Genomic DNA, 16,388 nt, shown 5'->3' on the forward strand with positions numbered 1-16,388 from the left:
TTTTGAGGTGTAGGAAAGCTTGCCAATGCCATTTTATACCCCAATTTGCTTTCCAGAAAACCTCATTGGAACAGACACATTAACACCTATATCAAAGGATATTTAAAGATAGGTTAAGTTTTAGTTGGATTGTGTAAATGTTCAGTGTATATAGATGAGTTAGGTAAATTAACTAGCAGAGAGGAGCTGTGACAGTAGGAAGGATGACTAATGCTGCTTCTGAGCACTAGTATTTGCTGGCTGCGTTAGGTCTTTTGTGTTCTGCGTTCATCATTAGCTCTGATCAGCTATTGAAACAAAGCTAAGTGATGAGCAGCATGGTTTGTTAAGACTCTGTTTTCAGGTGGATTTTGTGTGTATCATCCTTCTTTATAGTGTGAATTGTTCTTCCACAGCAGTTGTATTTGAGCAGAGCATTGCAGTGCTCGAGCATCTGTGGAAGAGGTGGCAGTTGGGAAAAGCTTTACTTTGAGGCCTGTTTTCCACATGCCTCAGTGGGGCATGTGGAAAGTGTTTTGTGGGGCACTAGAACTCCATCCAGCAGATTAAAGGATCACCTCCAAGATGCAGCAAAATCTGCCATCCTCTTTGTTGCAAATTGGAATGTGGGGTGGGCTTCCTTCATGTGGAAGAAAAGCAGTTTTACTGAGTTGTTGAAAGGTATTGAGTTTCTGGAAGTCATTTCCCATGACTTGTTAGAGATCAGAAGGGAGACAGTTTGGGTTCTGACCAAAATGGTTTTCAAAGCATTTTTTCCCAACTGGACAGTGTGTAAAAGTTCACGTCAAAAAGTTTATCTGGAAATGGTTTTACCTCTATAGGTGTGGCTCCAGAAGGCCTGTGATGTCTTAATTCTTGTTTCCCCGCCTCTGTTCCTTTTGGTCTAAAATGTGTTTCTTGAGGTCACTAAGGATTGCGATTGTGGCTCAAATTCTGTGTCTGTGTTACTTGAGCCCAGGACTGAGTTTATAGTGACTGTCAGGTACATAGGGGGGCAGATCCAAAAGGCTAAGTGGATATATCTACCATTTCCCTTTGTCAGGAGTACTTAGGGTAGCCTTGCAGAGTACCTGGGGGAATATTTTGTAAATCTAGGCAATTAATCTGGCTTGCTCTAAAGAGTCTGGATCTTATTCCTGTAGTTTGTGTCTGGCATCTTGAATTAATCACAAAGATTCCTTACGATATTTAAAGATACATTTTGTGGGTAGCAGTGTCGCATTTGAAGCAATTCAGTCAAGTTAGGGAAACTGGTGTAGTAAGCCCGTGACTTTTTTTCTTTTCCAGCTTTAAAGTTCTAACACTTCTTTCCTATTAGCTGGTATTTCCAGACTGTCACAGGTGCTCTTGCCTTCACAGCTTCCATGCCAGTCATGCTAACCTTCCTATTCTATTCATCCTCTAATTCTGCCTGGAGAATATAGGTGATGTTTTGAAAGCTGTTTTATTCCTTCTTAGAGAGACTGGTTTCTGAGTGACTGAGAGGTCTGGCTTTTCAGGGGTGGGGGTGGTGGGGTATGTGTATTTCTTACTTGCACTTGAGCTGGTGTGGAAGAACATGTCTCTCTGGAACAGTGATACTTGGCTCAGTGACATATATAGACAGTGCCGAATCACTTCCTTAGTGGAGCAGGAGTAACTAGGAATAGCACCAGCCTTCATCTGTGATGTTACATAGATGCCAATAAGGATTGGTTTGGACTACTGTAAATAGAATAGCTATGGTTTGGAGATTAATTGCCTAATTATTTCAGTTATCTTTCTGTGTAAACCTCAGTTTTTTGTCTTTCCCAAGACAAATCTTTCTTATAGTTAAGCCAGGATTTTCATCACAAATGTGCTGACCAATTTTTGTGTGGAAAAATTGATATAAAATCAGTACGCTTAGTATTTCACTTGACGTTTGTCAATCTTCAGCTAGTTAATAAATGATAAATGCTTACTGGATTTGTGCATTTCTCTTATCTTGCCTTGGATGACAGCATGTTCTGCTTTGTGTTACTTGATTTAATCCAGACGGTCTTTTAAGAGTGACTACCTTTTCCTCAGGGGAAGTCTCGGAAGTCTATAGTCCTCTAAGCCTTTATTTCAAATAGTAAGATCTCCCAGGTAATAGCTCTAGCTCAGCTTTTTGTCTTTCTGAATTGCATTTGTTGCATCTACTGCAACAGTTGCGTGACTTGCTATGCATGTATTGTATACATGGTTGGTGATTTTTGCAATTTTCTTATTTCATATGACACTTTAGTATGCAGAAAGGAGAATCCTGATTAGCTTTTTCAATTATGACTTCTTCTGTCATGGCTTTCAAAGAGGAGTTCCGAGGTATAATAATAAATCTAATTTAGACCTGGTTTCCATTTCTCCCGGCTTCCCTTTTTTCCTCAAAATTTCCTTGGTCGTGATCTTGTTTACCCAAGGAGAGATACTAATGGCTCAGGCGGGCTTATAAGTTTCTACAGTGTAAATGTTGTGTTGTTTTTTTGTTGTTTGTTTTTTTTTTTTGTTTTTGTAGTCTCTTGCTTTAATGTCAGCTATTTGAAAACGTGGAATACTTGCTTCAGAGTAGCACCCATACTGGTTGAAACCAGTTGAACCAAATACAGACAATTTCTTTTCATTCTCTCAAGCTTTGTTTTCAACCCGGGAGCTTCCTGAAGTAGTTGTCATTGGTCTCTCTTAAGTATTTGTGCCAGTCTGCCCTTGGACCCACAAAGCTCTTAAAACCACTTCGCCCTTTGGCAACCTATGTAATGTTTTGCCAAGCTTTGCACGAAGTGCCATCTTCTCTTGTTTCTTTTCATCTGGCCATGTCTCCTGTTAGCTTAATTTGATCCTCTTTCATTCTTGTTAAGAACAAGAAAATGGATGATCTATTCCTAGCCATCCCCAGGGTCTCTTGTAGCTTTTTCAGACTCCTATCACATACTCCAGTTGTCTGTCTTCCAGGCTGAGGAGTTTTGACCACCTCTTTCATTTCTTTCATGGAAATCATTTGATTCTTTGTTCCTTCTTGTTGCTCTTCTCTGGACCTTTGATTTCTAACATCCCACTCTTGAGGGATACTCTTCATCCCAACTCTTGGGAGAGGGGGAACGGGAGAACCATTCTGCTTTCCTCCACCTTCAGGTACAGAATCACACAGTGGCATAACACTGAATGTCCCTCTCAGAGTGGGAAGCAGATCTCTTACTGTGATCCGATCAGAGAACTTCTGGTGAGCTTGTGAGGGCAACTCGCTTTGCTAGAAACAAGATGGCTTTGGTGGATTGAAAGAGTAGCTGTTTACAGAATTGACAAGTTACAAGACATATTTTGTGAAACCCTGTTTATCATTAAAAATTTTCAAAGAACAACAAAGGCACAGGTGTCATTAACTCAGGGTTATATGAGGCTTTCTGAAAATTAGTTTACATTCAGCAAGGTTGGAAGCTTAAATGACAAGACTTGAAATACTGTACTCCCATTATGACAATTGGTACAAAAAATTCTTAAAGATACTGTGGAAAGAAATTATTGGTATGATTAAACTGTGTATATGTCAGTCTAAGAACTGGTTTAAAGACCACCTAGAATACCATTATTCTAGACACTAGAATAAGATTGTAGTTACTGATTGTTTACCTGAGAATAAATTGATTCTTTTTTTCCATAAGCATTATGCTTGCTCAGCTGTTTGGCAAAAAAAACCCCAAACCTACATCTATGTCACCCCTGATGTATTGATTAGATTTATAAACCAATACTTTTGTTGAGACTTGTGGTACACAGGAGGTCCGTAGAGGTGGCATAGGCAGAAGGCATTTGCAGTAAAATAGAAGTGTTGCAACAAAACTTGTAAATGTGGCAGCTGATAGCTTGGATTGGTATTAAACATTGATATTTTTCTCGTTTCTTGCTGGAAAAATCTCAGCAAAGGCAAGTTATCGCAGGAGCCCTTTTACCTGAGGAGCTAATTTTTGACTGATGCTTTTTTTTGTTGTTGTTGTTTGTTTAGTTTTGGAAGTATAAGTGAAATAAATGATTTGGAAGCCAATCCTGTGATGTTTGTTCAAATTTAAGTGACCATAATCAACAGCTTTAGATTTCAGAGTTGGAACTTAATCTCCCTGACTACAGCAGAGATGTATGTATGCTGGAATTGGGGGAAGGGAGATGGAGTAGGGTGGGGATGAGTAGCAGACAGCTATAAAAAGCAGAGGCAGGAATTACTTCTATTCCACAGGACTAGTGTTGCTGCTATGCGTGTAATGGTGAAAGGCGCTGCTTTAAAGTAGGGATGGACTCTTCTAGAACCTTTAGTGTCCTGTGAGCTGAGAGTAGCTAGCAGATCAGCTTTTCTTCAGATACGTCCTGACATGACTACTGCCTGGTCAGATCTCCTGCAGCTTTTCTAAATAAGACACTAATGACTTGCTTGTGGCACTGAAGGCTGTTAGTGAGGTGTATGCTTCCTATTTACTCAAGGAGGATGCTGCTCTGTCTGCAGCAGCTGTCTAACAGAGGGTGCTATCAAAGGTCAGGGTCAGCACTGAGGTATTGGGAACAAATACTGTGTCTCTAAGACTTGGCATTTGTCATAAGGTTGAATTGGCTGAGGTTTGCTTGAAGTTTGTCTACGGTGCTAAGTATACCAGAAGACTGTGGAGTCTTTCTTGTGGTGATTTAGCTTCTCATGTGTAGATGGATCTCCAGAGAGCTTTCTCTTTGCTCTGGATGTGGTCTGAGGTGACTGTATTAATATCCTCCCTTGAGGAGCTCTAGTCGAAGACATGTCATTTTGGCCTCTTTTGAGCTACCTGAAAATGGGTCATTGTTTCTACAGGCATTAGGTAAAGCTACTATGAGACTTCAGATGATTTTTGGAACTCCACAGCTAAAATATTTGCTGTCCCATGATATATCAAAACCCCCTCATATCAAGAAACTCCTGTTGCATTCTGCCATTGCAGCAGAGGATCGGAATATCTTCAGACCTTCAAGTGAAGCTTGATATATCAGCTAGTAAGTTAGTATGTCATGATCCTAGTAGTTTGATCACCTTAGGAGCGTAGTGTGCTTCTCTCCATTTCACAAAGTGCTGGTCACTGCGAAATAGGTGTTGTAGTACCCCTTTGAGTTACTCCTTGAAGTTGTTTTATCTTTTAGGTGAGTGCAGCTGGTTGTTGGTAGGATTCTTCCACCCAGTTGCTGGGTGGTGCTGAGACATCTAGAGGTGAGTCTACCTGGGTGTTAAATTTGATATATTAACTCCAAGACTGACTCTTATTCACCTGTTGTTTTTATTTGTGCTCCTTTTGCAATGAAATGAGTCTTAATAGTCTAGACATCTAGATTTCCCCCTGCCACCCCCATATGCGTACACACATACACACTCCTCCAGCTTTGACTTCGCTTAGTTTGAGGGAGTAGTGGAATGAAGTGTTAAAACTCACGTAGGCAGAGGTATCAGGCTGTTGGCTGTTAATCGTGGCAAAAAATACCCTCTATGCACCCTGGTTTTGCAGACTTCCTAAAGAGTGTCAGGTGGGGCTAATTCATAAAGAGCTCCCCTCACACAGTAGTAGGGCTCCAAAGTTTGTAAACATCATCCTGCTTTTGTGACTGGGCCAAGAGGAGTATAACTGCAGTAATTGCTCTCAAATAGAAGGCTTCAACTTGCTCAACTGCTTTCTGCTATCTGTTGCCGATGTTTGCAGTACTCTCACCCCACCTTCCACAGCACTCTCAACAAAATGAGATTGTTTGGCCCTCTTTTCCAAAGGAAAGGCTTTTGTTTAGGACTTGCTAGGCCAATGGTACTTGCTTCGCAAATGAGAAATGAGGGTTTAGGGGATGGGCACCTTTATGATTTTGTGTGGTGAACTGGCCTTTGCTTTCAGCAGACAAGTTCTTACGTGTGTGGCTGAAACATCCTTGAAGTTTCAAAAAACAACTCCCATCCCCCTCGCCCCCCTTTCCCAAAATGGGGAACACTTACTCCATCAGTAAAGATCTCCATTATGTCTTTATAATTTCTGCTTCTACAAGATCAACCTGCAGGCTTGTTCCATCTGTCTGCCCTTAAACCTGTGTTGAAGATGAGTCCTGGACCTTCTCAGAATCTTTCTTCATTTCTTTCTTGTTTCCTTCGCACTTCTGGCTTATTCATGAGGAAGTTGTAAGAATTTGCCTAGCTGCAGAGCTCCTGGGGAAGGAAATGGAATATGCTTGCCTTCAAGTCAGCTTTTTCCATGGCAAGGAGGAGGGTGAGGGTGCTTTTTAAAAAAAAAAAAAAAAAAAAAAAAAAAAAAAAAAAAAAAAAGGAGGGGAGGCAGACCTGTGCTTGCCTGACTTTTCTAGAAGTTTCTTAAGAAACCAAATCTGAGAGTTGACTGTGTTGATCAAGGCTTAATGGACTTGGTTGCAAGAAATACTGGTGATGACTTACTACTAGTCTAACTTTTGTAACTTCTGGAATAAGAATAGTGACGTACTACTGGCATTTGACGTGTTTTTACAGTTGAAATGTTCAAATACAAATATTGCTTTTCCTTGATTGAGGTTTGAAAGGAAATGGTACTGACTGGTGATGAGACCATGTTTACTGTGTGATTGTGGAACAGGAAGATAATGTGGGCTCTGGAGCCATACTTTTCTCTAATTCATAGCTGATTCATGATTTCTTCTGAGGTTTTTCCATGCAAAAAGTCCAGTCAAAGTTTTTTTTTTTTTATCCACACAAAATTGATAATTTTTTGTCTGTTAGAATAAAAGTATTTTAATACACAATAGCTTGTTACTGATGCAGAAAATGTCAACTGTTCATCTCATGTCAACCTTAACGTTTTGCATTTTCAGACTTTGAGGTAGAGAATATAAGTTCTATACCTGATTGAAAGTGCTGTCAGCAGATCAATCACCTTTCTTGGGATAAAAAGTCTGACATGTCTGTTTTGCAAAAAAAAAAAAAACCCCAAACAAAAACCCCACCACTTTTGAATGTTGATTTGCAAATATCAAGGTAGTAGTAGCTCATGAAAAGACAATGCCAAACCAATATTGCAGGTCTTGTTTCCCCCTACCCAGAAAGTAGGTAGCTCAGATAGTATGGGGAGTGTTTTGTTTAGTGTAAACAGTGGAATAATGCTTTGAAGTTGCTTTTGTCAACACCAATTCCAAGAAAAACACAACTGAAGCAGCATCAGCAGGATAAACAGGCTTAATTTGTATCTTTCCAAACTGTTTGGCATATCTATTTAGTTAACTCCTACCAAATGGTTCCCTCATAAAGCTGCACTTTTCTGCAGAAGTGTGCTCATGCTCCTCTTCTGACTTGTAGCCTTTGATATCTTCTGGGGTTTGATTTGATGAGAAAATGCTGTATTGTGTTTAATTCTTTCAGGAAGGTAAACCTAGACACAAAAGTCAGTAGAATCAAGTGTGTTTTCAAGTGCTGCATGTTCACCCTCATCCCCTCCAATCTGTGCTGTGGTCACTTTTAAAATATTTTCTAAATATTTGCTAGTAGTAGTTGAAATGAACAGCAATTACTACTTCACAATGCTTTTCTTTTTGTGTATAAGAACAGACTGGAATGTGCCTGTCCTGCTGTTGTGAGTTGTATCGGCCTACAACAAGAGTTCTCTGAAAGTTAGAAAAGAAGCATGTGTGGTGGTGTGTGTGTGTGTATCGTGCATAAAATACTTATGAATTTATGGCATTCTTAGGACACTTGCTAGAAAAATAGTTTTCTGTTAAATTTATACAGGAACTTGGACACACTTACATAGATATCAATCAATAGCATCTGTGGAGAACTTCTTACCTTAAATAGCTTTTAAGCTAGCCATTCTTAAAGATATGTCGAAGCGCCAATACACCATTGGATGATGTGAGGAGTTTAAAGATTCGCAATATAGGTAGACCTTAGAATCTGGACAAAAGCTAAATTAATATAAGTTCTATAATTGTTTTCTGGAAGCACAATTTAAGAAAGACCTTGTCTGGTATATAGGTATCTGTGCTACAGAAAAGTTACTTGCAGCTGATGCTAGCGGAAGGTGTGCTGGGTAGTCTGTGTTAGGCTTTCTGTCAAAAAGTACAGATGGGAGTAATTTAAGCCAATGGTAGAGCTGTTTTATAAAATGAGTATATCCATTATGTAAGCTAAAAGTACTTCAAAATTGATATCCATTATTATTATTCAACCTATTGCTCTTACTTCGGTTATAGTATGGGTGAGTGTATAGATATTAAAATTTCCACTAATAAATGCTGTTGATAGTTGAACAAATATTTCTGATAGTTGAGCAGCAACTGCAAAGCTCTTAGCGCAGTATACCATGAACATATTTAATAACATGGATGCTTCTTTGTAAGTTTTCAGCTGTTGTTTTTAAAGTGAAGTGCAAAATTCAAAAGAATTTAAGCAGAACCAGTGCAAGACTTGATACCTGTGGTGGGGGCTGGAAAGGGAGAGAGGGGTTTTATTGAACCAGTAGATTAAGGATCTGTTTCCTGTTTTGAGGTGTAGTAATTGTAACATGACCATCGTGCTACCACGGAGAGAAATTCCTCTTTGAAGTTATTGACTAGCTGGAGGTGAGGAAGAGATGACAAGCTAGGTTGGTAATCTGAGCTGTGTTCTCTAAGGGTAGAATAGCCACAAAAATCAGTTACTCTTCTGGTTACACTCTTACTGTGTTCCTTAGGAGTTTTTGGAGGGTGACTGTGTAACTGTCAGTAGAAAGCAGGAAGTTGCACAACTGAGAACTGTCCCTGCTGAAAGTGATTTTTTTTTTTTTTTTTTTCCAGTAAATATGCATTTATCTATCAATACTATTTTACTATAATTTGAATAACATCTCTAATCTCCTACAAGTGTGACTACAAGCCTTCCTAAAGTGTTACACTCCATATTCTTGCTCATGTGTAAATGGCCAAGTGCTTACCTATTAGTCTGGAAGTAGACGTGGGGAAACTGAGGCTATGGGATGCCACTAAGTGAAAGGATGTGATAGTCTGTGTCTTGTCTTTGTGTATATTGTTTAAACTTTTTATAGATGGGCTTATAGTTCTTTATGGTCACCAGTGGGAGGAGGGTAAAGGCGAATGGTTGAGACCAACCTGGGGCTGGCAGAGCCACTTTCTTGCCCTGTCTGCCACCAGGAGGCAGCATGAGCTGTGCGGGCTGCAGAGGTCAGTTATTTGGCCAGAAATCCAGTTGTTCCAAATCTTGGAAGAGCTGTGCACCAAAGTCATAGTTGCTTGCAATGTCCTATTAAGTTTCTATAAGGTAGCAGAGGAATATCTTCAACTCCAGAGTCTATGCCAGCTTAGATGGTCAGATTTGCCCCTGGAGCTACAGGACTCCTTGTTTTAAACATTTTAAAATTGTTAGACTGCTTCTTTATCCCCATTCACACCCTCCAGCATGTGCATGTTGGAACAGTGCGTTGAGTCTTTACCCACAAAAATTCTCTAGCATCCTAGGCAAAGATAGAAATCTGCTTTCAAGTGGAGTGACAGGAAGACATAGTTGACCAGTCTGTTTCCTCAGAGAGCAAGTCCAGCTTAAATTTTTTTTTCTGCCTTAGCCTGTGTGAGCAGTCAGATGCAACAGCTAATTTGCAGTAGGAAAGATCAGCACTTGCATAAGATGAGTAAGTGGCCATGTAGAAGCGCTTGAGCACTATTTTGTACTTCTAATACAAATCAATGGAATGCAGGAAAACTGAGGGATAGGTTAGAAGATCAATTGTTAAAAGCAGGAGAGGTGACGAACAGAGCTTTGGGTCATGCACTGATTTGCAGAATTCTACCTAGATTTACACTTAATTTTGACACAAAATAAGGAGGTTTGCAATTGTCAGAAGGTAATGTTGGGGTAATGCTATATAGTGCCTATTTTCTGATACTATTCGCTGTGCGTTTATTTTTTGGAAAGGGGTGGCAGGTGTTTGTTTTTTTTTTTTCAGAATACAGTAGCTATCCTGCTTCCCTAAATGATGAGATTGGGGGGGCAGGGGAGATCAAGGAGTTGGAGAGTGAAGCTACTGAAATACTCTACTAACATGTTTTCAAAAAATCTGTGTTGTGAGTTGTGCTGTGTTGGCATACTTCAGAAATAAAGGTCTTTACTTTCTCAGCTGATCTCTTACCAGTTTTCTTTTTCCAAAAGCAGTTCAAGCCCCAGTATGCATCTGTCCACCGTAGACACTGCTGAGCTTACTTTTTCCCTCCTTCCTTGAGTGTAATATAACTATTTACCACTAAACATTTATCTGTTTCAATGATGGAAAATCATCTTCCCTAGTATTTGTCTGAAGCTGAAAGTACAGAAGAGGTTTTTTTTAAAGCATAGTTTGTGGTTTATATGTTAATGTAACTAAGCAGTAGACAAATATGTACTCAGTTACTCTGATCCCTTGCTGTAGCCATGAAGGATGTTGGGCAGGAGCCCTTTTGCTTTGGTGCTGCACTGATTTTTTTTCTTCTTGCTGCTGCTGTTCTAAAACGGAGAGATTTCAGTGTTGTTATCAACCCTCCTTGGTGAGGAGGCGAGGGACATACAAAGCACTTATGAGCTATCTCAGAGCAAAAATGTACATCTCTTGATGTAATGATAAAATAGTCTGAAGCACACTATGAAAGGTAACTGAATTCTTAAATAATCCTCATCTTAAGACAATGCTCTTAATTTCTTGGCTGAATGTTCCCAGGTCCATATGAAGTCATGGATCGTTAGCCTGTGAATTCTGTGCACATTGGGGCTTGGCTTTGCTGTATTTAATGAGCTTCAGTTTTTGGTGTGGCTTGCCTCTAAGCACAAAGATGTATATATGAGGGTTTTAGGATAGTGGTGCAATAACTCTTTCTGTTCTTGGAGGCTTTTTCCTTGATTTTAAATGTATGTGAGAATCTTGATGTTAACTTGGACAAGTTGGAAACTACCAAAGCTGAGGGGCTTGACAGCTACTCTCATTAAACTCAAAACAGGGAAACATTGCATCTATGCATAAGGTAACTTGTTCCTAAATAAGTTTAATATTTGAAAATCAACATCTATCCTACATATGTGGTCATAAAACTAAGAAAAATGCCTAAAGGCTTACTTTAGTGAAGTAAAGCCTTCATGTGTTTTCCAAATAATTTTAGAACTGTCTGAAATCACACTTTTCCTCTTTCCTCAGGGGAAGGTATACTAAGTGTGCTTCTTTTAACAATTATGTTTCTGCTGTGTCTTTTGGAGGTCAATTTTTTTTCACATTTCCCCTTTCATGAGACAGAAGTCTACATTCTTGATAGATTAGATACAGGGTTGATTTTTGTGTGTTTCTTCTTTAGACATGTTTTTCTAGAAAACAGCAAACAGATCTGTTATATAGACTGATCTTTTGTATGCTTCATAAAGGATGGCTCTGATTTTATTCCTTTTTTTTTTTGTCTTCAGTTGCTTAAGTCTTAAATATCCTAGTAGTTTCCGAAGGTTCAGAACCCCTCACTTCATTTGAACCTTTTAGGGCCACTGAAAAGGATTTCTGTGGCTAAGCAAAGCTAAGAATTAAATGCAGTAGGAGTAGAAGAATAATAATAATTCAGTCCTTGGTGGGTGTATGTGTGGGTGTTTGTTTTGCTGTTAGCATGCTTTGCCCCACAATTTTTAGTACTGTTATATTTCATGCTTTTGACAAGATGCCTTCAAGGGCTTTCACATGACAGCAGAGAAGTGAAATTTTTTAACTGTTTTCAGTTGGCTTTCTTGTAGGAGCAGTAACTGCTTATTCCAAATCACTGTTTGTGCCTGGTGTGTAAGTTTTTTATTACTCTCTGACGGATGTCTTGTTTCTTTTCAGAGATCGTTCACGTTAATAATAGAAGCATGGGATTGGGATAATGATACAAAAGCTGGTGAGTATTTATGTAAAATTTTCAGTTTTCACTAACTCTGTGCTTTATGTACACAGATTGTGGAGGAGGTATGCTGCTACAATTAGCCATCCCTCCAAATCAATCCAAATGCAAACCTGCTATCTAAGTAAAGAGGTCATGTACAAATCCAAGTAGTGAATACTGGGTTAGGAACTGTGAAAAATTATTACTGATATGAAAAAGAATGGACAATATTAAGTGAAGGTTGCAATACATTACTTACTAATTAGCTTAAAATGTTTAAAAATCATGCTAGGCTTTTTTATTTTTTTTAAAGGAAAACTGCCTGTGCTGTAAAATTACACTTTAAATTCTCCTCAGTTTACCCATAACCATGTTCTGTAATACTTTTTGTGATCAGGTAAACAAATAAGCATTCTTGCTCCCCATAAAGAAACCATGCTTGATGTTTTTGAAGGTGTTCTAAATCATGATTCCTTCTTAAGTACTGAAAGTTACCTTGCATTTCTCGTCTGTAAATACTAGTGCTCAGTATCAGAGCAGTGCTATTGATTTGAAGGAAAAGCAAGATTATTGTATAAATACTTCAAAATCATATGAAGATTCTGGTTGCCATATTGTTGCTAAAGTAGGACTCCAGCTTGAACCTGCTCTTTCATAATGGTTTAAAAACCTGTCTTGGAATAATCAATGCTTTTTGGCTACAAGTGTTAAGTGAGCTTCAGGCTTTCGTTGTGGTTAATGATGGACTATCTTGGCTGGGATGAATATAGAGGGAGATAAATGTTTGGACATTAAGTTAGGAAAGGTTTATGTCCCAAATTATCATCAGTTTCTAATTATGGGCTCCATTCTCCACTGTTTTACTGACCATCCTTATGAAGATGTATCAAACATAAACAGCTGGCAAAGCTCAACTGATATTAAAGCTATATTAGAGTTTTAAGGTCCTTTTCCTTGAAGATTGGGATCAGAGCCACTTGGATTTTCCTGACAGACTTTCCTAACTCGGAGATTTTCCTAACATACTCTGTCTCCAATGACAGACAAAGTAATGATGAGTTGTAGTTTGTTCTGGAGCCCTCCCTCTGTTACACTTAAGCTTCTTTTTTCTTGTTGTTTAACAGCTCCTTCAACCTTTTCTAATAGGTGTGTTTTCTTTAGATCTCTGGTAATTCATGTTGCTGCAACCCTTCAGTCTTCTTGAATGGCAGTTCCCAAAGCTGGACATGGTATTCAAAATGAGATCTTGTGTGCTGAGCAGAGTAAGCCTGAATCTCAAATAAGTTTAGATATCTTAGCAACAGATTGGAGTTGTCCTCTTGAATGCTTTGTTCAAAAAGTACTACATGAAGTTAATTCCATTAAATAGTTTCCAGCTTGGGAACAATTTACCAATGGGCGGCTAGTACAGTGGATATTGGAATATTCATGCTGTAGTTCTAGATGGCAGATCAACTCATGAGATGGTGTAGAAGGGGGTGAACATGAAGAGCCTATCCTGCAAAACAGACCTGTATGCATTTAAGTGCTGAATTTTGGTTTTTAATAAGCTACTTGATAAAAAATAGTCTTCTAACTTGCTATGTTTATGTGTTAGAATCTGCAGAATCCTCTTGCAAATCTGTAGCTTTAAAATCCATTTTTTTAAAATGCACTTGATAGCAGGACAATCGCTCTAGGCTTGTGTTAAGTCTTTCTTATGCCTTTTAGTTTTTTAACATGCTCTAAAAAATCTGTTTACTTGCACTGATGTATTCTTTTTCCTGAACTTCAGGATAACAAGATATATAGTGTCTTTTAGAGGCCCAGTGGGCCATCTCCTTAATTTAACAAGTTCCATGAACTACAGATGTCTACGTAAGTGTCAGATTACAGTTTAGCTCTAATGAGAAACTGCGAATGGAAGGTGAACTTCCCTCTAACATAGGCTGCAGGAGAGGTGGTTCTAAGTTGTATTGTATCTGAAATTTGGAAGTGTCATGTGAATTTGGGAAGGCTTTCTTGGTCTATAATTTGGCAGAAGAGTAGCTAAACATTTGTCTTGGTTAAATTTTTCTGTAGTCTGTTTACTGATTCCATGATAGAAATCTGTTTCTTTGCCATGCTGCAATTTAGACTTGCGTACTAGATTTCTAGAAAGAATTCATTAATGCTGGAAATTGTCTTGTGAATCTGTCAGGACACTTCCCTTGTATTTTTGCAAGGACTGCTGAACTGCCAAACAGGGACAGGTCAGTAAAAAATCCTATGTAAGAGAATAGGAAAGGGAATATGGCAACTCCTCCACAGAAAAGAGAAAACAGTATCTGCGTCCTGGAGGGGTGAAGAGAATATCTGTGGAAAGCTGAACTCCCTGTCATATCCTGAGCTGATCTCTGGATAAAGTTATATGTGTCTTCTGTTGCTACTGTAAGAAAGATTAATCAAACTAATTGCCAGAGTCTGTTTATAAGCTGATTAATTAGTTCCAAAGTCAAGTTTTGCTTTCCTTTAATGGGGGTGAGTAAGACTGAAAGTTAAATGCAGGTCCTGTGTTCTCACTTACTTTCAAGTGGGTATTCTTACAAAAAAAAAAAAAAAAAAAAAAAAAAAAACAAAAAAAACCAAAACAACAAAAAAACCCCACAAACTCAAAAAAAAAACAAAACCCAAAACCTGGAAAGAGGGGATTCCAGTGAACAACTTGAAGGTTTTAGAACAGTTGTTCCTCCTTCCCTCCCTCTGTGTCCTAGCATCTTGTATTCTTCCTTGCACCCATTGAAAGCACAGCAGGGGTGCTCAGAGCAGAGCTGTAAAGTACCATCTCAAGAACAAGTCTGCCAGGGCAAATGTTTCCCCAGTATTTACCTCAAACTACAAACTCTAAGAGGGGCTTTCAAACCCTGATTCCTGAACCACTGCTGTGGTTTTTTTCCTCCTCAGTGCAGCAGGGTTGTCTCAGAGGGAAGCTTGTGGCAGTATAATGTTATTCCTTGTTTGCTTTGTGAGGGTGGAGGAAGGGGAGAGGAAGCTGCCTTAGATACACAGTCGCTGTAAAGGTCCTGTTCTCTGTCATCTGTCACAGCAGTTCATGTTACTTTCCAGGTAAGTCATTTGACTTGGCAAACTTCTAGTTGTATAGCAGAGGTGTTGGCAAAACCTAACCCAGCGCTGCCATTATGAAGCAAGCTGGCATCTTCACATGTGAAATAACTTTCCATTTGACTCCATGTCCGCAGCAGGGATGCAGTGGTTGCGTTCCTTTTTCATGTAAGTCTGTAGAAGACTAATCTGTCCTTACAGTTTTTTGAAATGGTTGCTTGAAAAAGGCTGAAGACAATGTACTTCCTGAGAAGGGCACCTCCTGTTCCTTTGGCCATGAAGTTCTTATGCTCTCGTGTGTTTCCTTGCAAACAGCTACCACCAGCATCACCTTTTGTATTGCCCTGTGAGTGGCTTGCTGGGAATGCTGACCTCTGTTAGTGTGTTGTTGAGCAGTGGTGTTGTTTAAATGTAGTCATGGCTCCTTATTGCACAGTTACAGTTAAATACTCTTCAGATAAGGATTTTTCTTCCAAAAATCAGAGGCTTAATTAAAGAACCACCTTTTAGCCATCTTCTCTTTTTATGCAAACATCTGTGCCACTTTTCTGGAGGGACTTGCAAAAAACTTCTTAGTAATCGAGAAGCCCTGTTGCTTCTGAGGAGTGTGTGTGGGGAGGCTAGCGTAGTGTATGCTGCCTTTTTGACCAATGACCAGACAAATTCAGTTCTGCAGTTCATTGCCTTTACTGAGGGCTAAGTGAGTTCCTCATGTAAATTTTAATGGTAAACCAGATGCAGGGGGCAAACTTGTCTCATCAGAATGCTTAAATGTGAGAGACTGAGTATCTTCAGAAACACTTTGGCATTGTGGGAGAGGAAGTAGGAACGTTGACAAACACGTTCCTCCCTGCAATTACAAATCTCTTTGGAAGAGATGGGAACTGTTTGGGATCAGTTTTAAATCTGAAGTAAATCAGAATTTTTATACTAAATGACAGAGCTGTGCAGAGAAGAACCTAATGAGGTTCAACAAAAGCAAGTGCAAGGTCCTGCACCTCGGGAGGAAGAATGCAAAGCACCAGTATAGGTTAGGGGCGGACCTGCTGGGAAGTAGTTCTGAGGAGAAGGATCTGGGGGTCGTGGTAGACAGTAAATTATCCATGGCCCAGCAATGTGCCCTTGTTGCCAAAAAGGCCAATGGAATCCTGGGCTGCATAGGGAAGAGTGTGGCCAGTAGGTCGAAGGAGGTCCTTCTCCCCCTCTACTCGGCACTGGTGAGGCCATAACTGGAATACTGTGTCCAGTTTTGGGCTCCCCAGTTCAAGAGGGACAGGGAACTGCTGGAGCAAGTCCAGCGAAGGGCAACTAAGATGATTAAGGGCTTGGAGCATCTGCCTTATGAGGAAAGGCTGAGAGAGCTGGGACTCTTTAGCCTGGAGAAGAGAAGGCTGAGGGGAGACCTTATTATGGCGTACAAGTATCTAAAG

The 16,388-nt window shown here is 39.5% G+C and overlaps 1 protein-coding gene across 1 annotated transcript in view; it reads left to right on the top strand.

Annotated features, from left to right (window-relative positions):
* The window catches only part of JAG2 (jagged canonical Notch ligand 2), a gene marked incomplete at its 5' end in the record, with an annotated part of 74,024 nt that overhangs the window by 14,720 nt on the left and 42,916 nt on the right, over window positions 1-16,388 (top strand). The window contains one exon of the mRNA XM_082485778.1: window positions 11,838-11,892. Within this exon, the coding sequence (XP_082341904.1) occupies window positions 11,838-11,892 (55 nt within the window). The remainder of the gene's footprint in view (window positions 1-11,837; window positions 11,893-16,388) is intronic.

The sequence above is a fragment of the Vanellus vanellus genome (genome assembly GCF_965231255.1).
Source record: "Vanellus vanellus genome assembly, chromosome: 6".
NCBI lineage: Eukaryota > Metazoa > Chordata > Aves > Charadriiformes > Charadriidae > Vanellus > Vanellus vanellus.